Source organism: Pelobates fuscus, chromosome 1 (assembly GCF_036172605.1).
Source record: "Pelobates fuscus isolate aPelFus1 chromosome 1, aPelFus1.pri, whole genome shotgun sequence".
In the NCBI taxonomy this organism is placed as follows: Eukaryota; Metazoa; Chordata; class Amphibia; order Anura; family Pelobatidae; genus Pelobates; species Pelobates fuscus.
Genome location: NC_086317.1, coordinates 423,150,063 through 423,174,101, shown reverse-complemented (window position 1 = coordinate 423,174,101; position 24,039 = coordinate 423,150,063). Strand labels below are relative to the sequence as shown.

Genomic DNA, 24,039 nt, shown 5'->3' with positions numbered 1-24,039 from the left:
CTGCTTTCTTTTTATATTGAGGTAGACTAAGTAAAGTGTTGGTACTGGATCGGAGGTTGTAGGAAGTGGGAACAGCCGGGGAAAGCATTGCGTTCAGGTAGGGTGGGAGTTTCCCAGAAAAGCTCTTAAACACAAGGCTAGAAAGATGAAGGGTGCGTCTGGATTCCAGCGACAGCCAGTTTAGTTCTTTTAGCATGTCACAATGGTGGGTCCTGTAATTACATTGTAGCACAAATCGGCAGAACGAGTTATACAATGTGTTGAGTTTATTAATGTGGGATTGCGATGCAGATGCATATACTACATCCCCATAATCAATGATTGGCATCAGCATTTGCTGTACAATCTTTTCCTTTACTGAAGGGCTTAGGCAGGATTTGTTTCTGTACAGGGCACCTAGTTTTGGATAAAGTTTAGATGCAAGCTTTTCTATGTGCAGGCCAAAAGATAGATTGGGGTCTAACATCATACCCAAGTATTTGAAAGAGTGGACTGCGGTCAGTGTGCCATTTGAAATTGTTTTGATGGATAGGTGAGAATTGTGTAATTTGTGTAATTTAGGTACTGTTCCAAAGATCATTGTGACAGTTTTGTCAGTGTTCAGGAACAGTTTGTTTATTGCGATCCACTTTTCAACCTCTGTAAACTGGTCTTGGAGCACAGCCTCAAGCTGCGGTAGATCGGAATTGCTCGCATAGATTACCGTGTCATCTGCGTACATGTGTACATTTGAGGATTTGCAGACATTAGGCAGATCATTTATAAATAATGAAAATAGTAGGGGGCCGAGAATGGAACCTTGGGGAACACCACACGTGACTGGGAGAGGGAGGGAGTCGCTGTCAGAAATGGACACATATTGCGAGCGTTCCGATACATACGATCGAAACCAGTTTAGCGAATGATCACCAATACCTGAGTTTTTGAGTTTGTGCAGTAGAATGTCGTGGTCTACTGTGTCAAAGGCCTTAGCAAAATCAAGGAAAATAGCTCCAGTTAGGTCTCCTTGTTCCATGCCAGTTTGGATGTCATTGCAAACTTTTAAGAGGGCAGTTGCAGTGGAGTGATTCTGGCGAAAGCCCGATTGATCAGGGGTCAGATAGTTTGATTGTTGGTAATACTCACATAGTTGCGTATGGACACATTTTTCTAAGATTTTTGACAATACCGGGAGCAATGATATAGGGCGATAGTTAGAAACCAAGGTAGTGTCACCACTTTTATGGATAGGCACTACTCTTGCAGTCTTCCAAAGTTTGGGTAAGTATCCAGACACCAAGGATTCATTAATTAGAGTTGCGACGGGTTTAGCAATTGCCGGTGCACTGAGCTTCAACAGCATTGCTGGGATTTGGTCAGGTCCGGACTGGTTTTTCATTTTTAGATTATTAAGATGTTTTTCAATGACACTAACAGGTACAGGTCTAAAAGTGAACTTGTCTATATTGGGCGTTTGCAAATTTAGTGAGACCTGATCCACATTTGTAGTTTCAGGATGTGTGCCATTTATTAGCTTGGCAATCAGGGCAGTAGAGCATCCGACAAAATAATTGTTAAAGGCATTTGCTACATCTAAGGGAAGTTTCAGGGTTTGGTTATCCACTTTGACAGTGGAGGGTTGGGAGTGGATTGGGGGAGTTTGTAGTTTATTTATGACTTTCCAAAAGTTTCTAGGGTTTGAGATGTTATTGTTCAGATTGTCATAGAAATATTGGGCTTTGGCCAATTTTGTTTGTTTTGTGCATATATTTCGCCATTGTCTATATGCACAGTGATCATTCATAGAGCCAGTACGCTTAAACTTTGACCACAAAGAATCCCGAAACTGGTACATTTGGATGAGGTCAGCTGTGATCCAGTTCATATGTGCTCCTTTTACTCTCACCTTACGCAGCGGGGCATGCAGATTCCAAATTTGTAGGAGTTCAGACTGAAAGAATTCAACAGCACAGTCTAGATCCGGGATAATGTTTAATCTGTGCCATGGGAGGTTCTTGATGTCCTTTAGAAAGGATTCAAGATTAAATTTTTTGAAGGACCTTGTTATTTTAACCTTGGGAGCGGATTTAATAGCCTTAATTTTGCGCACACAGTACACTAAACAGTGATCACTGAAAGTGTTTGGGAGAACACCGGCCTCCTGGATTCTATCAGGAGCAGTAGAGAGAATCCAATCTAGCAGGGTATGGTTAAGGCTTTTAATGTTTATGCGAGTTGGGGAGGAGATTAATTGTGTTAGCTGCAAAGTCTTAAAAAGGGTGCACGAACTATTATTTTTAGGATTCAGCCAATCAATATTAAAATCTCCAAAGACCAACAGTTCACTTTTAGGGTTTTGAGCAATGGTTTCACTAAGGAGATGGGCTATGTCAGAAAGAGTATGCACAGGGGAGCTAGGTGGGCGGTAGATTCCTGCAACAATGATTGAATTACTGCACGGGATCTCAATTGTGCCAGAGAGGAAATCAAAGGTTGCAGGAGGATTAAGCTTTTGTAAAGGGGTAAACTTTATGGAATTGTCAACATAAATAACAATGCCTCCTCCTCTCTTTGCTCTGTCATTTCTAAAACATGAATACCCCTGTATTGCAATGGCGGTGTCTGGTATTTTAGTTGTTAGCCAAGATTCTGAGAGCACAATGATTTGTGGTTTGTAATGGGAACACCAGGCTTGCAGTGCATCCAGTTTAGGGAGTAAACTACGGATGTTGCAGTGCACAAAAGAGAGGCCTTTTTTAGTGGGGAGATTAGGACTCCCCACTAAACACAGCTGAAATCAGAATATCCCTTTGATTGGCGGTCAACTTCCATTTCGTATTTGGGCATTAAACTGCCCATATCACACGCAGCGATAATAAAGGAAAACCATTTACCACTTATTAACAGACTAGACCAACAACTTAAAAAATTGGAAGACAAGGAGATCTCGTGGCTGGGGCGAATCCACACTATTAAAATGATGATATTACCTCACATACTATATCTTTTTCGCACCCTCCCTATCACAATCCCTAACCCCATTTTACATAAATTTCAGGCCACAATTAACGCACACATTTGGAAGCGAAAACCGCCGAGGATAGCACAAAACTCATTGTGGCGATCTTTTACTAAAGGCGGATTAGGCATTCCCAACATAAAACTTTACTACAAAGCATCAATATTGGCACAGGGTCTCACGATCCTTGAGTGTGCATCTCCTCCGTTATGGCTAGCGCTGGAAAACGCATGTATGCCCATGAACACGATCCCTCTTATCCTTTGGGCGGGCACTAAGCTCACTAAGCTCCCCACCTCAAAATCCTTATTACCAGTCACGAAAACCCTGCTCCATACATGGAAGCAGACTACCCCACTGTTTCTCAGGGAAAACGACTTACTCATGGCCGCGCCGTTACAGGCTCTGACGGCCCGGACTTCGAACCTCCAGGTTGACCCGTGGCTGAGGCATGGGGTCCAATATGTTCGCTCCCTCCTGACGCCCCAAGGCATCAAACCATTTCCGGAATTAGCTAGAGAATACCAATTACCACCCCGAGAATTGTTCCCTTACCTACGGATTAGAAATATCACACTGGAGTGCGGACTCCGACTCGAACAGCCAGCCTTCCTACCGCCGTTTATTCAAAAATGTATGGGGAAACTACCGAAGGTTAAAGCATTATCTATGTGTTATCATGCACTGCTATCCCAAAACATACAAACAAAACCCTCATACATGACAAAATGGGAAATAGATATAGGGAACTGTTTCCCGATAGACACATGGTACCATGCCCAAAAGAAAACAAAACAGGCCTCCCGTAGCCTCTCCCATTGGGAATCATATTGCAAATTGACTATGCGCTGGTATTTGGTTCCATCCAAACTAGCTCACATATACCCAGGGTCGGATAACATGTGTTGGCGGTGTCAGAACCAGGTGGGTACCCTTTACCATATTTTCTGGTCTTGCCCAAAGATCTCCACACTATGGTGTGACGTGGCGTCATTCCTACGCAATCACTTAGGGATTGAGGAGCCTATGAGGCCTGAAAGCTTTCTGTTACACATCCTCCCGAACACCATCCCTGCAGACGAACTCTATCTGATGATCCACTGCTTGTTGGCAACTAAGACTGCTATAGCCCATAAATGGAAGTCCACACAGACGCCTACCCTGTCAGAGATCCTGAGTAGACTAGACTCCACTTACACGTACGAATGCATGGCTAGTCGTCTGACCAGTAACCAAGCCAAACACATGACACGCTGGCACAGATGGGTGGAATACCAGCAGGGTGAAACATGTAAATGATTAAAACATGAAAAAAATAAATAAATAATAAAATATAGATTAAAACATAAAATAAAAAATAAAACTATATATATATTTAAATAAGTAAATAACAAGCGCCCAACAGCCAAACGACAAATAATACTTAATATAGGGCCAGTGAACTCCTAGCGTAACGAAGATGGTAAGCGATCACAGGTTAGCGCGCGCTGCTGCCTCCCTCCCTCCTCCCCCACTACCCAGTTAGGACAAGATGCGTATAGGCCATCCTACACATCGCTATCAGGGATTCCTGTACTGATTGGTTATATGCTTAGTGACTAAATTGTAAATCTGTCAACTGTACCAATTTTTGTTTTTACACTATGTTCAAACTGGATGAAACCTTGTATTTATACAACTGCTGTGTATTCAAAACAGATGTGGTATATGTTATTATTATTTCTGTCAAACGAAAAATAAAATACATTGAAAAAAAAAATGTTGTCAGATTTTGAATTTCACTCCAGGATCTACTGACGATGTATGGAACTATGTCAGGCTATGAGGCAAACATGAATAAATCTAGCACCCTCCCCTTGGATCTGTCGGTGGCAGACACGGCTCTTATACAAACCACTCATAGCATTCAGATGGCACATCACTCTATCAAATACCTAGGGACTCTATTAAACACTGACCCCACTAAATTGTACGAAATGGAAAAAAACTAAAGGCCTTTATTAAAAACACACTGATTAGAGATATGGAAAACGACGAACATATTGCCACGTATTTTATGCTTGTTACAGGCCCTCCCGTTGGTGATTACAAAACCAGGTTTGGGGGGCGTGGCCTGGACAACGACCGAGATGGCCGCATAATTCCGGAGCTCCGCTAAATCCACTCTCAATCCGGCACTAGCCATCAGCATCGAGGCCAAATAACTGTCTCAACACCCTCTATTATGCCAGGCATGCACTCCGGCATGAAGCAGAACACAAAAAAAAGGGGCGACAGGAGAGAAACCGGCAGATCGGTGGCGGACATGCTGACAACTCCGCGAGGCAGACAGGCCTCACAAGATGGCCGCCAGCACAGCCCGCGTGGATCCCTCTCCCCGGCCTCCACAACGGGCAGCGACATACCAGAAACGCAACCTGGGGACCCCACACAAATACTTGCTAAGCTACAGGAGGTGAAAAGCTTTTTAGCCAAAGATCCAACAGCACGAGAGAGGTCAAGGCAAGGCCCCTCCCCCCCCTCCCCTCCCTCCCTTTCGGCAGTGGTTCACAATTCCATACCAGCAATATGCTAATACAGAAAGCACATGATAGGTACTGGAAAGCGCCAAATATAAAAAACAATGATTAAAAAAAAAAAAAAAAAAAAAAACAACAAAAATCAAATCACAAAAAAAAAAAAATGAAAAAAAAAAAAGAAAACAAAATTAAAGGAAGCATAGTTTTGTAACCAGTTACCTGTAAACCTGCTCCTGATATTCGTGTACGTGAGACTATAGGGGTCATTATATTAGCGTGTGTAGCAGCACTCCTACAGATTACCTGTCATCAATACGATAGCCGAATAGGACTCTGGATCAATCAGAGACTCATAACAATGGGTACTATGTTCACCTTTATTGAGTAGGGCAGACAAGCTGCATGCCCCCTCTCCCCCCCCCCCCACCAGCCCCGCCCTCACCCCATTACGCCCGGAGGGCTTCAAGATACAGAGCCTGGCCCCACAACCTTATGGCAGCATGGGAGGCCTCATGCCGAGGCACAGTGGATTGGAGACATCCCCCCCCCTGCGCAGGAAAAATTTGGACCTGCGAATGTGGGGGGCACCCCCAACCGACACTGGCGAGTTATAAGACCAGTGCGCACAGATTGTTATGTTACTATGTACAAAAGGTTAACAGTAATTTTATGTTTATGTTCATGTTTTTATTTATGATTTTGGGTATGACCAACACAACTGGAGAACGGAACCAGCTCTTGTTAGAGGGCCAAGAATGCAGTTTGTCGAAGAGTGGGTGACCAAAAGACGACGGACAGGTAGGGGAGTAACACACCCAGCAACCACACGCCACACGAGTGTAATAGACACATGACGCTGAAAATTCTATCCATTAACGCCAAAGGCCTAAACATACCGACCAAACGCAGACTGCTCCTACGAGATCTAAAGGCAAAAAAAGCAGACATAGCGATAGTACAGGAGACTCACATACCGAGGGCCTCGCCAACCAAATTAGGGGATAACAGTTACAATATTATTCACGAGGCCAGAGCATTACGTAAACACGCAGGAGTGGCTGTACTCATACACAAGCGCTGCCCTTTTGTGGTCACACACACACAGAAGGACCCTGAAGGCAGATTCTTGGCCATCACTGGCAACTATTACAATACCAAAATGCATATCGTAAACTTGTACGCACCCAACAAACCAGATAGTGAATATTGGAACACCATAACATCCCTACTCGCCACCTTACAAGGAGGCATATTGGTGGTGGGAGGGGACTTGAATGCCGTACCCAGCCCAGCGACCGACCGTAGCTCTAAAGCAGGGACCCAGCGTTCACAGGGTAGAGGGGGTCAGGACAAACTCCTTCATACTTTTCTCCAGCGCACCGGACTTATGGATGCGTGGAGACTCCAACACCCAGACACCTTAGACTATACATACTACTCGGCACCCCACACTACATACTCCAGAATAGACAATCTACTCCTCAATGGAGCTGGCATGGCTAAACTAATCCACTCAGAAATAAACAATATCACATGGTCGGACCATGCAGATGTAACTATAACCTTAGGCATAGGCCAACACCGCAACACGTGGACATGGAGACTCAACACGGACCTACTCACTGACAAAGACATATCCGCCACGACCCGACTGAAAATCTTAGACTATTTCACCACTAACGACACGGAAGATATCAACCCGACTTCGCTGTGGGCAGCACACAAAGCAGTGCTACGGGGACACCTCATACAGGCAGCCACGCATAAAAAACGAACCAAAACGAAACACCTCCTAGAACTACAAAACACAATGCGGAAACTAGAACAACAACATAAGCAGAGCCCCACCACCACCATATACACAAGACTGCAAACCGTACGTCACGCTATAAAAGAACTCACCATAGCAGACATAGCACACTCCCTAGTCTGGTCAAAGCGCTTTTTCTACGAAAAAGCCAACAAGATGGACACACTACTAGCACGGACCCTCCGACCCAGACCAGGACGTAAGCCCATAACCACACTACGAACCGCAGCCAACGACCTGGCACACACCCCTCAAGACATCAATAACACTGAATACTTTCAGAAGCTATACAACCACACCCCAAGGGAAGGGGAAGCGCAGACTCAATATATCACACGCATAACAGAATTCCTATCCCAATTAGACCTGCCCCAGGTGTCCACAGTGGAAGCCAATACCCTGGAGAGCCCCATCACACAGGAGGAGGTAGAATCGGTGATATCTGCCCTTAAAGGTCGCAAAGCACCGGGCCCAGACGGGTACGACATGGGCTATTACAAAAGATATAAGGTGGAATTAGCCCCCTACCTCACCAAATTATACAACCACTTCCTCCAAGGCGGTACTCCGGACCGCGACATGGCCACAGCCAACATAGTTTTAATCCCCAAACCCGACAAAGACGGTACACTAGCCGCTAACTACAGACCAATATCACTTATAAACGCGGACTTAAAAATATACGCAAAGATATTGGCACGGAGACTAACCCCATTACTTCCAACATTAATACACCCAGACCAAATAGGCTTCATGCCGGGACGCCAATTATACGAGAATACGCGCAGAGGTGCTGATCTGATGTGGCTCATGTCTAACTCCAAGTCACCAGCCCTGGCGCTTTCCCTTGACGCAGAAAAGGCCTTTGACAGGGTCCAATGGTCTTTTCTGTTCCACTTATTACAAAAACAAGGCTTCCCAGACACATACATCACAGCCATAAAAGCCCTATACACAGACCTTCAGGCACAGACCGTAATAACAGGCGCCCCGAGGACGCCATTTCGGGTGAGCAATGGAACGAGACAGGGGTGCCCCTTGTCGCCGCTGTTGTTCGCGATATTTCTAGAGCCACTCTTACATCTAATCAGAACTGATCCAAATATTAAAGGGGTGCAAATTAGGGGGGTGCAATTCAAAATAGCAGCTTATGCGGACGATATTCTCCTCACACTCGCAGATCCGATTCTCTCAATGGCAAATCTGGAAAAACTACTTCAAATTTACGGGGAGTTATCCGGGTACAAAGTCAACCTCACCAAATCAACAGCATTGCCATTTCACATTCCTGATCACGAGATACAATACATTAGACGAACGTACCACATTAAAACAAATACAACCATGCTCACTTATCTAGGCGTCAGACTAACTGCGGACCACAAATTGCTTTACCAACACAACTACACACCACTGCTCAATAGACTCAAGACAGACCTAGACAACTGGACAGACAAGCCGATTACATGGCTTGGCCGACTACACTCGGTAAAAATTAATGTACTGCCGAGACTGCTATTCCTCTTCCAAGCGCTCCCAGTCCGGGTCACCAAAAATGACCTAGCAGATACTCAAAAAGCAATAGATGCCTTTATATGGCAAAGAAAGAGACCCAGGATAGCCAAGGCAACATTATATAACCCCAAATGGAGGGGAGGATTGGGTATGCCCCATCTGCACCATTACTACACTGCCGCACAAATGGCTCAAATAGCTCACTGGCACTGCCCGACTAACCAACGCAGATGGGTGGACATAGAATCCCTCATGACTGGGGCAGACCTACCACAATTCCTCATCTGGGTGCCCAGGGAACACAGGGTACTCCTACGGACAGAATGCCCGGCAATCCTTAACTCCCTTAGCTTATGGGACCGAGTCGCAAAGAAACTTAAATTAACAGACTTACCGTCCTTAATGACTCCGGTCTTACGCAACAGGGCATTCCCACCCGGACTGAGGGCACAAGATTTTCACGGCATAGAAGCCACAGGCCTACAACGTTACACACATCTGTTCACAAACAACCAATTGGTATCCTACCAACACCTGCAAACTCTGACCCCACTAAAAACAAGTGACTTCTTCAGATATGTCCAGATTAGGGACTTCGCACAGACTAGAGAAGTCAGAACGGCAATGGCCAAGCCGATCACTTTCTTTGAGAAAATATGCTTACAAGAGCGTATGCCAACCAAACTAATCTCACTACTATACAATCATATATGCCTAGAATCAGGGACCTGGGGCACTCAAACATACACCGACAAATGGGAGGCGGACCTGGGGGAGACACTAGAGGGGACAGATTGGCAGGATATCTGGGAGGCTAATGCAAAAGTTTCCATATGCACGGCCCTTCAGGAACAAGCATACAAAATACTACTTCGGTGGTACACGACCCCTGTCAAACAGTGCCACATGCAATTAAGCCCCACAGACACCTGCTGGAGGCTCTGCGGAGAAAAGGGCACGTACATTCATATGTGGTGGCACTGTGCCAAGGTTAAAGTGTACTGGGGAAATATTGCAGACCTAACCTCGAATATACTACAACGCAGGATAACACCAGATCCTTGGGCGTGCCTGCTATCACGGCCCACAGAGGGACTAAATAAACACGACCAAAAACTACTAAACATGCTTAACTTGGCAGCTCGTAGAGCGTTAGCACAATACTGGATTAAACACGAAGTACCCCCGATCTCCCTAGTTATCTCCAAAATCAGGGATAATTACCTGATGGACAAGTTAACCGCACAGGTTCGCGACTCTAGCGCCACCTTCCAAAAAACTTGGGCACTCTGGGAACAATATGACGTATAACATACTGAGCATAGTCCCAACTCCGATAGTTCAGAATTAAGAAAAATTAATAAACAGCATGACATACCCACTGTTACAGGTTTTAAGTATTATGTTTTATACTGTATATATATTATATTATATTATATTTTGTTTGTAATTTTTTATTTATCTATGTCTCGATGCTCAATTGTCACCGATGTTTGCATGGAATCAGCGTATCGAGACAAAACTTAAATACACGTGGACTTGGCACAACACAAAGATATCCTTGAAAGGCTTCTGCGCAAGCCTCATGTAAAGTATCATTATATTCACTAACGTACCCTTCCTTTCTGTAATACATCTATTAAGATGCTTCTTGTGATTGGGCCTCTGCGCAGGCCAAAAGTACTGTGATACAGTGTGCCGGTCGGCGTTTAAATAAAGAATTGAAAAAAAACAAAACAAAACCAGGTTTGGCACCTCTACAAAGCGCTAAAGGGTCGTTCATTTGGCTGAACAAGACACAGGGTATCCAGAAATGTCCTCTACCGCCCTAAAACGAGGGGAGGACTGGGTCTACTACATCTTTACTACTATTATCTGGCTGCACAGCTTACTCAAATAGCGACGTGGCATGTACCGGTGGATGTCAGGAAGTTAGTAGATTTTGAGTCATTAATGATGGGGGCAGATCTCCCCAATACTACATACTCAACTCCCTCAGAATTTGGGATGCAACAGCTTATACATTTGGTTTATCTTCATCCCCTTTCCCAATCACCCCTCTACTAAGAAACCGGGCGTTCCTTCCAGGTATGTCAACCCGAGATTTTAAAAATATAGAAAAGGCAGGACTCCAGAGATTCTGTCATCTCTATGAAGGGGGTCAGATAGTATCCTTTGACACGCTGAAATCAAGCACTAGACTTACTCCATCTGATTTTTTATTTTTTTTTATAGATATTTACAGATTAGAGACTTTGCAAAGCAGACATACATCAAAGAGGCAGCACACAAATATGTGACCTTTTATGAGAGTCTGTGTCTGAAAGAAACTCCCCAGAGAGGTCTGATAACTTTACTATATGCTTACCTGTATACGGAAACGAAGTAATGGGGACAGATGACTTGCATTACACAGTGGGACGCGGACTTTGGGGAGGTACTGGAAGGTATTGACTGTCAGGATATTTAGAAAGTGGCAGCTTCCTCCTCCATATGCGTCACGTTGCAAGAGCAATGTTTTCAGACTATGTTTCGCTGGTATACTACCCCGGTAAAACTTTATCACATGAAATAGACCCCAACCGTTTTGTGCTGGAGGGGTTGCGGCCTACATGTATCTACATGTGTGGTGGGACTGCCCCCAGATACGACCATTCTGGACCAAGGTAGGAGACATCTTAGAAAACCTCTTTCATAGGAGGCCGGACCTGACCCCATGGGTGTGCCTCCTGATTAGACCTCTAGACGAGTGGACTAGAGCGGAACAAAATTGGCTTCAGAAGGTCACCGTAGCTGCCAGGCTGTTCCTTCCATCTCTTAAGTCCTTGACAAAATTAAGGACAATTGTTTGATGGAGAAACTGACAGCACAGGTGAGAAACACTGTACATAAGTTTGAGAAAATATGGGAAGCCTGGAACACAAGTGACTTTATTGACTGAACTAGAATGATATTCGGAGAGTTGTGGGGAGCAGAGTTGACACTTTGGCTAGTGTGGCCCGTCGCTCCCTTCCCCCTCCTTCCCCAGCAGACGATCACTACTCACTACTTACTATACAATCCTTTTCTTTTTAACCTTCATCGCTTCGTCATAGTATTGTTTCTTTTACTAATAATTTCTGTCCCTGGCTAGATCTATGGAACCATAAGTATATGTTTCTCAGTAGCTACTCATGGATGCAGTACGTGCCTAATACCTGGGTTGTACGCATTTCACGCATTCCTCCCCCCCCCCCCCAAGTATGGAATCTCCTTTTGTCAGAGCCAATAGACCTTTCATGTCGCTCTTCTCTCTCTACTATCTATAAATAAGTTTACAAAATTTGTATATTTCATAAGTGCACAGTTAACAGAGTGGATGACACCACTTATGTCGTGGATTAAAAGAATACTGTTACGTTGCTTACTTTGGATGAGACGCTGCAAATGATGTTATGTATCGTTTCCTTCTTATTATTGTCCCATCTGAACAGTGAAAGTATGTATTCTGTATCACTTTGCTAATAATTGACCAATTAAAGAATTGGAAAAAAAAAGTATTCTATCCACACTGGAATTTCTCTGTAACAACCAACACACCTATATTTCTTTAATTTGCTTCCTAGGGAAGGAATATGGAAAAGCAGACACTCGATGGCTCCATTCTGACCCAACCATCGTCTCTCTTGAACTACTCACCGTTGTCCTGGATGGACTTTTAGCTGTGGTTCTCATATATGCCATCATCAAGGATAAATATTACAGGTCAGTATTCCATTACATCCAATAAACAGAATTGATTCTGTCCAGGGCCGGACTGGCCCACCGGGATACCGGGAAATTTCCCGGTGGGCCGCGGCACCTGGGGGCTGCTCTGGCAATATATGTGCCACCGGGTGGCCGGTCCGGTGGCACACACTTTGAGGGGGCCGGCCGGCAGGCGGCCGCATTGCACGCTGCAGCCTCACCGGTCCGGCGGCACACCTAATGCTGAGGGCTGAGGGAGGAGCATGTCTCTCTACCATGCTCCCTCGCGGTTCCCACAATGCCCAGCAGCATCCGTGCTGGGGATTGTGGGAACCGCGAGGGAGCATGGTAGAGATATGCTCCCTCCCCCTTCAGCCTTCAGCATTAACAGTGCTGCCGGACCGGCGAGGCTGCAGCGTGCAATGCGGCCGCCCCCCTGACTCCTCTCAGGTGGGTGGGGGGGATGGAAGTGGGGGTGTGAATAGAGAGAGAGACAGGGGGGGTGAAAAGAGAGAGAGAGAGAGAGAGAGACAGGGGGGGTGAAGAGAGAGAGAGACAGGGGGGGTGAAGAGAGAGAGAGACAGAGGGGGGGTGAAGAGAGAGAGAGACAGAGGGGGGGTGAAGAGAGAGAGAGACAGAGGGGGGGTGAAGAGAGAGAGAGACAGAGGGGGGGTGAAGAGAGAGAGAGACAGAGGGGGGTGAAGAGAGAGAGAGACAGAGGGGGGTGAAGAGAGAGAGAGAGACAGGGGGGGTGAAGAGAGAGAGACGGGGGGGTGAAGAGAGAGAGACAGGGGGGTGAAGAGAGAGAGAGACGGGGGGGTGAAGAGAGAGAGAGACAGAGGGGGGGGTGAAGAGAGAGAGAGACGGGGGGTGAAGAGAGAGAGAGACGGGGGGTGAAGAGAGAGAGAGACAGGGGGTGTGAAGAGAGAGAGAGACAGGGGGTGAAGAGAGAGACGGGGGGGTGAAGAGAGAGAGAGACAGAGGGGGGTGAAGAGAGACAGAGGGGGGGGTGAAGAGAGACAGAGGGGGGGTGAAGAGAGACAGAGGGGGGGTGAAGAGAGACAGAGGGGGTGAAGAGAGAGACAGGGGGGTGAAGAGAGAGACAGGGGGGGTGAAGAGAGAGAGAGACAGAGGGGGGGTGAAGAGAGAGAGACAGAGGGGGGGAGAGTGCCACAGGGAGAGGGGGAGAGTGAAACACAAGGGGGGAGAGAGGGGCGAATAGAGAGAGACAGAGGGGGAGGGAGAGTGCCAGAGGGAAAAGAGGGATAAAGAGACAGAGGGGGGAGAGTGAGACAAAAGGGGAGAAAGAGGGGCGAATAGAGAGAGACAGAGGGGGAGGGAGAGTGCCACAGGGAAACTCTAGCCCTGGAGCTACGGGCTAGAGTTCACTCTCACCACTGCGACCACCAGGGATTCCTGGTGGTCCAAGTGGTGAGAGTGAACTCTAGCCCCATACAAACACTGCCCACACACACCATACACATTCACACACTGCCCCCCATACACTTACACAGCCACCCATACACACATTGCCCCACGCACCCTACACACTGAACCTTTCACACACATTGCACCCCTCACACATTGCACCACTGCTCCTATACCCTACTACAGCCCCATATCCCAGCAGACCCCAGGTAAGTTGTCAAACTGTACTTAAACGGTTTGACTACTTACTCTGGGAGCGGGTCCCGGCACTCCTGGCACCATACCCACTACACAGAGCAGTAGTGGTTATTGTGCATGGATTATTTCTTTAAATAATCTATAGGTGCCCCTCCTGAGATCAGGCTCTGGATCCGCCACTGATTTATATTATATATATATATATATATATAATTATGCCTATTATATTTACACATATATTAATGTACATTTATATATGCATAATACACTATGAAATGTCATTGATATGTACAATATGTAATAAGCAGATATTGGCCCAGTCTTGTTGCTAGGTGCATAATCCAGCACAATAACATATTTAAAGTGAAGAGTGCACCCACAGGACCTCAAAATAAACAAGATAACGTCATTTTTTACAGTTGTGCCCTACATACATTCACCATTTCAGTCCCATTACCAAGCTTTCCTTAATATGTCATGGTAGTTGGACTGAAACATTGGTTATATGCAAAGGCACGTCTGCTTAAAATAAATCTGCACTCTTTTTTTTTTAAGCCTATATGTGGCTTAATTTTTTCACGTTGGAGTAATAATTTTAATTTTAAGTTATCTTTTCTAACTCTGTATCTGCACACTATGCTGGCGCGACGCATTATGGGGCTGGTAAATAATTTTTTTCCAGGGCTGCTTTTAATTCCCAGTCCGGCCCTGATTCTGTCTGTAAAATTTATGTAAGGTTTTTTTTTTGTGCCACTCATTGGAACTTGCACGTGGGTCTGGTTGGCCTAAGGAAACATCTGTAAATATGGTAAATCAGGAATGCGGTAATCGCTGTATTTTTATTTAGGAAGAACCATTATACGCAGTAGATTTGGACACATAGCAAACACTTCAAGGACCACTTAAGTCACCTCATCTCAATGAAGGGATGTGTGTGCAGTGGTCCTGTAGGTTTAACCCTGCAATGTAAAACATTGTAGTTTTTTTTTTTTTTTTTTTTAGCAATTGCAATGCTTATATACACTAAAGGCACCGAGATCACTGCATCTCATTAAAGTGATCGGGGTGCAGTGTATCTGCTCTTTTAACCCTGCAGCTGAAAACTTTGTAGATGTGGTAAATTGTCATGACATTTGCACAGACGTTATTCGGCATGTGCTTAAACTTTTATATAAACCTTTGTACAGACGATATTCGTCATGCACTATAACCTTAAACTGAATAAGACACGGACACAGTTAATTCTGTTGGAGTATAAAGTCCACAGCTTTTATTAATTAAATTATTAATTAAATTATCATAAATTAACATAATTTAGGGTCATTGTCCAACTATACATTAAATTACTATACCCCCCACACAGTACCCCTGACAATGACCCTACCAATTGAACAATATATAACAAATAACAATTCACTTGAAACACGGCCTACCAAAGAGGCCCCACATCATATTGTTAACTGTAGGGGTGTACCTCAGACACCCCTACACCCACAGGTTCGTCGCCACCGAAGAGCTAGAACCAACCAGTCCTTAATTCCATCAGGCCTACACCTCGGCCTGTCCAGTCCAAACTCTACGCCAAATTCCAATTTCTACTATGCCCTGTTCCGCCGCTGTGACTGAAACGGAACTGCTAAACCTAGGGAGGGTGGGTGGGACAATTTACAGGTAAGAAAGGCTCTGGTTAAAATGGCCCCTATTCTAAAATGGCTGCTCTTTATACTCCCTGTCTCCGCCCCCAAGCTCCATTAAACTAATCCAACCCCCAAACACTAGCACCTGCCCACTTCCTGGCTCTGTCAAGGCCCACTCCTCCTACTGCGTTGTTCCATGGGCTTCATGACATTTGCACAGACGTTATTCGGCATGTGCTTAAACTTTTATATAAACCTTTGTACAGACGATATTCGTCATGCACTATAACCTTAAACTGAATAAGACACGGACACAGTTAATTCTGTTGGAGTATAAAGTCCACAGCTTTTATTAATTAAATTATTAATTAAATTATCATAAATTAACATAATTTAGGGTCATTGTCCAACTATACATTAAATTACTATACCCCCCACACAGTACCCCTGACAATGACCCTACCAATTGAACAATATATAACAAATAACAATTCACTTGAAACACGGCCTACCAAAGAGGCCCCACATCATATTGTTAACTGTAGGGGTGTACCTCAGACACCCCTACACCCACAGGTTCGTCGCCACCGAAGAGCTAGAACCAACCAGTCCTTAATTCCATCAGGCCTACACCTCGGCCTGTCCAGTCCAAACTCTACGCCAAATTCCAATTTCTACTATGCCCTGTTCCGCCACAGCACATGGCTTGACCTCCTTAAGCGCATGTGCGACCCCCACCACACCTAAACAGGGCCTGCTCAATACCTTCGTGGAACCCAAGGTTCAACAAGTCGTTCCCCACATCTGACAGGTGTACACCGTCCCTCCTGAAATACCCAGGTAACATGCCCTCCAACTCTCTGTGACGCACCACTACGCCCCCAGAACGTCTAATGAAAACTGACATCATCTTATTCACCTTACCCCTCGATCGAGCTATTGCAGCCGGGTCCCTGGCGTGCCGCCACGCAAAACGCGGAACCATTTCAGACCACACCACCACCACGCCAGGAACCAGCTCCCTCAGCCGATCTACATCCCTTTTCATCCTTCTCACCAATTCCCTTTGTGGAATCCCACCTAGGTCGTTCCCTCCTCCAAGAATCAATACCACATCCGGGACCGACCCTCCAACCACTTTCTGAAACACGAAATTACACAAACTCTGCCAACTTGCTCCCCTGAAACCAAACCAACATAGAGTCACTCGTTCCAAAGGAAAGCCCAGCTGTGATCCGCTTCTGCGAACTGCGGCCCTCTTCTCCGCCCAGTACACATACGAGTGGCCCAGCAACCAAACTTTCAAACCTGAAAAGAGACAAAGTTAGTGGCAGAAAAAGGCAACGTCCCCATCCCCAGATACTTGCACCCTAGCAATTACACCAACATATCAGGCCTTACATACGAGCGGAATCGCACGGACTCCCACCTCCCAATTTGCTTGATCTTCTCGTCCCCCAGACCTAAACGCGCAGCCTCCGTCGCTGCCCCAATGCGAAAGGAGTGCGTCCCAAATTGACTCGGCTCCAAACCCATTCTCTGCAGACCCATTCGAAACATCCGTAGAAACTGAAATCTCGACAACGCTGAACCGTCGGCGTGTAAAAAGAAACAACTCTTACCTTCCGGCCGCACCTCACAGTACCTTTTGCCACAAGCCACCGGGCAAGCCTCTGATCCTGGCAACTCATACAGTACCACCGCACGGCCCTTGCCGTACACGTCCGTTTTAGACCGGCGCAGCCATATCTGCACCTGATCAATACCCACGACCACGTCCTTGAACATCAAACCGCCGTTCCCCAACTTGTTGGCACTCACCAGCTCACTAATGCGAAAAGCCCCAAAAAACGCCCAGACAAACGCCCCGGAAAATAGTGTCACTTCGAAAGGGGAATTACACAGATCAATCAACACACTTAACAGGTTTTGCAAAACCGAAAACGACACCGGACGCCTCGGGTCCGCGAGCTTCTTACCCTTCTTAAAGCCCTTCAAAGCCTGGCGTATTAGAAAATTCTTCGTAATGTCCTCCCACCCGTTGAACTTGAACAAAAACGCCATGGCGGACATGCACCTATCTATCACGGCCGGCGACGCTTGTTTAGCAAACAAGCGACACAGTACCCACAACAGCACGTCCACCCTCTGCCCTTGCGAACTGTCACCCCCTACCTGCTGTACCGCCTCGTCCCATTCTTTCCACACCTTGACATAGCCAGACCACGTGCTCGGCGCAAGAGAATTCTTTATACACTCCCCAAGCATGCGGTCCCGAGCTGCCACATCTCGCCAGGGCAAGCCTGCCCCTGTGCCAAAGCTTCCGGCGCCGCTTCCCGAAATCGTTCCCACTGAAAACGAGAAAGCGCATCAGCTACCACATTCAACATACCAGGGATGTGCCTAGCCCTAAACACCAAATTAGAAGACATACAAAGAAGGACAAAACGCCGCAGCAAACACAAAACAGGGGGGGACGACGCCGACAAACTATTGATCGCCTGTACGACCGCCATGTTATCTGAGTGAAATATAATATGCTTGTTGGATAACACCCGTCCCCACAAACTCACCGCTACCACTACCGGGAATAGCTCCAGAAACGCCAGATTTTTAATCAGCGAGCTTTGCCTCCAGGCCTCCGGCCATGGCTCAGCGCACCAGTGACCCCCCAGGTAAGCCCCAAAGCCTACGCTACCAGAAGCGTCGGTGTATAAACTAACAACCTCCCCTGATGCCGCCGGCTCTCGAAAAATCACCGTTCCATTAAAATCCCGCAAGAACCGGTCCCACACCATTAAATCTGCCTTCATATCCGCCGAAACCCTAATGTAATGCGACGGCAGCCGCACCTTACTCGTAGCTTGCGCGAGGCGCCTACAGAAAACCCTCCCCATGGGTATGACCCGGCACGCGAAATTAAGGCTCCCCACCAGCGATTGGAGCCCTCGCAGTGTCACTTTCTTGGCCCTCCCTACCGTGGCCACCAGCTCCCGCAGCCGTGACAATTTGTCCCCCGGTAACCTGCATTCCCATTTACAGGAGTCAATTTCTAAGCCCAAAAAACTAAGGCACGTCGTAGGCCCCACCGTCTTGTCCTCCGCCAAGGGAACCCCTACTTTATGCGCCACCCACTGAAACACGTCCAATATCTGTTTACAGCGGTCCGAATCCCTCGGGCCCACGCAAAGAAAATCATCTAGGTAATGCACCACCGCACCCTCTGCCGATTCCGTCCGCACAACCCACTCCAAGAAGGTACTAAACTTCTCGAAATAGGCGCACGAGATCGAACACCCCATAGGCAGGCACAGATCAACAAAATATTCCCCTTCAAAACAACACCCGAGCAGATGATGGCAGTCCGGGTGTATCGGGAGCAGTCGAAATGCCGCTTCCACATCCACCTTTGCCATCAGTGCCCCATGCCCCAGCCTCCGAACCAACTCGACTGCCTTGTCAAATGACGTATAAGAGACGGAGCTAAGAGCCGTGTCGATGTCATCATTCACCGAAGCCCCTTTTGGGTACGATAAATGGTGAATCAACCTGAATTTGCCTGCCTCCTTCTTGGGGACCACGCCCAACGGGAATATTCGCAAATCGGGCAATGGCGGTGCCGAGAACGGCCCTGCCATCCTCCCCAGTTGCACTTCCTTACTTAGCTTGTCCCTCACCACCTCTGGGTGTTCCCGCACTGACTTAAGATTCCCACATAACGTACCAGGTCCCCTAACTACGTAGGGAATAAAGAACCCTTCCCGAAAACCCCGCCACAAGAAAATAGCATCTTCCCTGTTAACGTATTGCCTTAGCCAAGGCAACATCGCGTCTATTTTCACCGGAGACGCTCCCAACGGGAGCTGCGGTGGCTGCCGCCCCTGCGGGCCCGCTTCCCCCGCCCGACTTACCCTTTTTGAAACAACGGTTGACACCGTGGGACCCCCCGCAGCCTGAGCATTCGTGCCGGAACCTGCAGTTATTTCCCCATTTGCAATGTCCTTCGTTGAACATCCAACAGAAACCTTTCTTTTGCCCAGCCGACCCGGCCCCTGAGGCCGTGCCGGCTGCCCCAGGAAAGGGCGCCGCCTTCTGGGCCATCATAAGGCGCATCCATAACGGCAGGTCCATTTGGTCCCACCGCATGCTCGCATTCGCTGCCAGCCGCTGACGAAATTGTTCGTCGTACCTCCACCAAGCCAAACCTCCGTAGGTCCGGTACGCGTCACCTATCCCGTCCAAATAACAAAATAGTTCTGAGCAACGCCCCGGCGCCTTCTCCCCGATTACGCTAGCTAGAATGCAGAAGGCCCTCAACCAATTCCCAAAGGTCTTAGGTATCTTGCGATACCTCCGCCTTTTCTCCTCTTCCTCCTTTTTAGCATCCTTCTTATCCTCCTCCTTCAAGTCTAAAAACTCCTCTAGGGGAAGGAGGGAAAATATCTCCACAAACTCACCTTTCCATATCTTCTCCTTCACTTCTATTTTTAAATGACATCCGAGGGGGCCCGCGAAGGACACGTGCACATTCTGTCGCGCCGCATCCGGGACATCACCTACCTCCCGCTCTTCGCCCCCTCCTTCCAACCCAGACAAATCAGCCCCGGCTCCGGACTCACCTCCGCCATGCACGGACAGCTGTGTAACCCCGAGCCCTGTAGCTATGTCCCGGCTACTCTCTCGTTCCCACACCTTCCCGAACTGCGCATGCGACCCCTCTTTCCCAGACCAAGAATCTAAAAATGTTCTTAAATCATTCAACAACTGTCCTGGGTGTCGTGTGTGTGAGAACTCACCACTCGAACCTCCGGCCGTAACTGGCTGCAGAGGCGCTGTCCTTCCGTCCACCTTTTCAGGCACCGGAGAATCCCGTTGTCGCCGACTCCCATCCGCCTGGACTCGCCTCGAGACCGTAGGGGTATTGCTCCGAGACCTGTAGGGAGAAGGAAATCTGGGTAGTCTGTCCTGAACCTTCCTCACCCGCCTTTCCTCCCTACGTTCCTCCCAATCCTCCTCCGCAACGCTGCGTCTCGTAGGGCGACTGCCCTCACGAGATGATCCCCTCCACCGATCACTGAGCCTCTCTCCCGGCGAACCCGATCTTCTCCGCTGACTCCTCCTCATGCTATCCCTGGAATCACGCCTCCTGCAACATGAGCCTGCTAAGCTGCACCCGCTCCGCGCAGGTGATCCTTCCCTGCTCCCTGAACTCCTTGCTCTGCTCTTCGAATTGCTGCGCCTGACGCCAGAGAAGCGTCGTTCTGCTCTCCACTCACTCCCCGAGGCCTCCCTGTCATGAAGCTGACCCTGGGAGCGGCCAGATGGGCCCTCCCGCCTACCGCTGACATCCCTAACCAGCTTAGCAGTTTGAGCACCCTGTCCCTCAACTGTCAGTGCCGAGCCTGGCCTCTCCTCGGCCGTCTGCCCCATGTCCGATTCCTCTCCGCTATCCTGGCAGCCTGCCGTGTGCCCAGACCTACTCGCTTCTTGTGAGGTCCCCTTGTCCCTGCATCTGTCTCCCTGACCTGCCTCAGCCTGAGACGTCCCTGCCCTCACACTGCTGTCCTGGCCTCCCCCCACAGCTTGAGGGGCCGTCATACATCCGCCATCACCATCACACCCCTGCCCTCCAGCATTCGCACTAGTGGCTGACTCACCGGGACGTGTCCGCTTCGTGCCGCCGCTCACATGACTCCCAGCCGGCCTGGCCTCCGTCCCGGCCGTCTTCCGAGATCCGCCAGGACCGTTCCTCCTGCCAGCCGCGGAACCGCGTGGCTTAGAACCATCCGCCACCATGCGCTGTGCGGCCGTCCTCGCCAGGCCGCTGCCGTGCCCACCGGAGCGAGCCGCGCGCCTGCCTGGCTCAGTTGACCGGGCCTCACCCGGACCGTCGGTCACACCACATCCCGCCGAAGGGCTCCTCCTCCGCCGCGCTGCAGGCCCAGCGCCCGGGCTCAAACGCTGAGGTGGTCTCGTCCTCCTCGCCGGTCGACGGGCCGGTACCGCAGGAGCAGGCCCGGCAGTCCCCAACTGCTGATAAAGCCAATCCAGTCCTCTGTCCTTCACAGCTGCCCGAACACCATCCAGGATCTCATCTAGCGACGCCATAATCCTGCAGAAACGACAAAGAAAAGAACCTCGCCGACCTGACACAATTTACAGGTAAGAAAGGCTCTGGTTAAAATGGCCCCTATTCTAAAATGGCTGCTCTTTATACTCCCTGTCTCCGCCCCCAAGCTCCATTAAACTAATCCAACCCCCAAACACTAGCACCTGCCCACTTCCTGGCTCTGTCAAGGCCCACTCCTCCTACTGCGTTGTTCCATGGGCTTCATTATGTTCCACCTCGTGGTGACGTCTGAGGAGACGGAGCCATGACTGAGGGACTTCGGTGCTGGAATAAAGTAAAGGGAAAATTTTATTTTTATTTAAAACCCTTTGATAGCCGGAGAAAGGGAAGAGGGGGGTCACGGGAACAGAGGGACACTATGCTTCCTGCTGCAGCAACGGAGTACACATGTGACTGTAGCCCCCATAGGAAAGCACTGATTTAATGCTTTCTTATGAAGAAATTTGATGTTCAAGTACAACTTTCTGGGTATGTGCATCATGTCCCCAGTGCCTACTCTGTGACGTTGTGGGAAGTGCAAAGGTAAGAAGTGCTGAGGGAGCCTCAGAGTTGGAAAAAAGGTAAGTGAACTATTTATATTAATTTTTATGCTGAACTGTGGGGGGACCTTGTTATTAGGGATACACGTTTGTATTTGTGACGCTTTAACTGGTGACGTAACTTTTTCAATTATTCTTATTGTGTTTCAGGCACTTTGTGCAGATTACATTATGTGTATGTGAATTATATGGAGGATGGATGACATTCTGTCCAGACTGGCTTCTTGGCAGCCCCAGCCTCAATACCAATAATTGGCTCTACCTGTGGGTCTACCTAGTGTTCTTTAATGGCATATGGGTTGTTGTACCAGGACTGTTACTTTGGCATTCCTGGGTGGAACTCAGAAAAATGCATCTTGGCAAGCAGAAGCCAGGAAAGAAGTCACGGTGAAGATAAAGGAGAACTATTGGAAACCTTTACTCATGTTTATGAGACACTATCATCAAATAAAAAAATAAATAAAATGGGTTATCATCTTTAATAAACCAAGAGGCGATCATAAGATTTGTAGGGAATTTCAATATTTGATGATTTTTATTTCAATTTTTCTTTTGCAGATGCATCCCTTCCATATGGATAAATTGAACACTTTTTTTCCTCAAAACTTGTAATTATTCATTTTTTTAAAATAAAAATATTTGCTAATTTCTTTAGTTTTCTTTTATTTTTCCCCCAATACATGACCATATGGATTTCTATCTTCTTTTGACAGGACAGGGAGCTACTACAATATAAAAACTTTAGCTCCTTCGAATACCCCCTCACTTATACGCAAGGTATAAAAGAAATCCTAGTGCTAGTATAAAAGAAATCCTAGTGCTTATGTTAGGCAACTCAAGTTTTAGTTGTCTAGCCAGATGTTGCAAGGATCCTGCGTCCATCTCCTGGGAAGGCTTGCTCAGTCTGTGAGTACGTCCTTCTCTTATCTGTAGGGAGATGCACACTGGGCATCTGAGATCCTGGCCTTAATTGTTTCCACCCAGTCGGTGCCGGGTGCTGTTAGAGGCCTAGGTGCATCTGCATGCAAGTGTGGGCTGGCATTTTCCATAGGGATACCCCATATGTGGAACACAGACCCAGGTGGAGTCACATTTTGATAAGTAATTGTGGGCTGCTATACGCATGCGCAAGTGATCTAGGCGCCAGTTTTGAATCAGGAGCTTAGTTGTCCGGATATTTAAACTCATGCATGTCAGATTAGTTACCAGTGTGCTAAGATCAGTGACCTTTTCCCTTCATGATTTCTTTGTTTTTTGTTTGCCCATAGTATATTTATTTTCTTTCGGTGTCTAACACTCCTGATACTCCCGACAAGCCAGTGGAGAAGGCAAAGTGTTGTCCAAGCAATTGGAATGTGCAGCATACAACCAACCACTACCACTACTATAGAAATACATTTGCAGTCAGTGCTCCAGAGATGCCCTGAGAGGTCTAATGGGTATGAAATCTTGTCCTTTTTGAACTGATTCCAAACTAGTCTGCAGCAGACTTTCCTAGACATGTGGCCAGCTGCTTTTCAGTAGCTTCAATTAAATTTG

At 47.5% G+C, this 24,039-nt stretch overlaps 1 protein-coding gene across 1 annotated transcript in view; it reads left to right on the top strand.

Moving 5' to 3' along the window:
* The window catches only part of EBPL (EBP like), a 32,449-nt gene extending 9,459 nt beyond the window's left edge, over nucleotides 1-22,990 (top strand). Inside the window, exons 3-4 of the mRNA XM_063444838.1 lie at nucleotides 12,448-12,586; nucleotides 22,651-22,990. Of these exons, the coding sequence (XP_063300908.1) occupies nucleotides 12,448-12,586; nucleotides 22,651-22,891 (380 nt within the window). The 3' untranslated portion in view covers nucleotides 22,892-22,990. The remainder of the gene's footprint in view (nucleotides 1-12,447; nucleotides 12,587-22,650) is intronic.
* The last annotated feature ends 1,049 nt before the right edge of the window (nucleotides 22,991-24,039 follow it).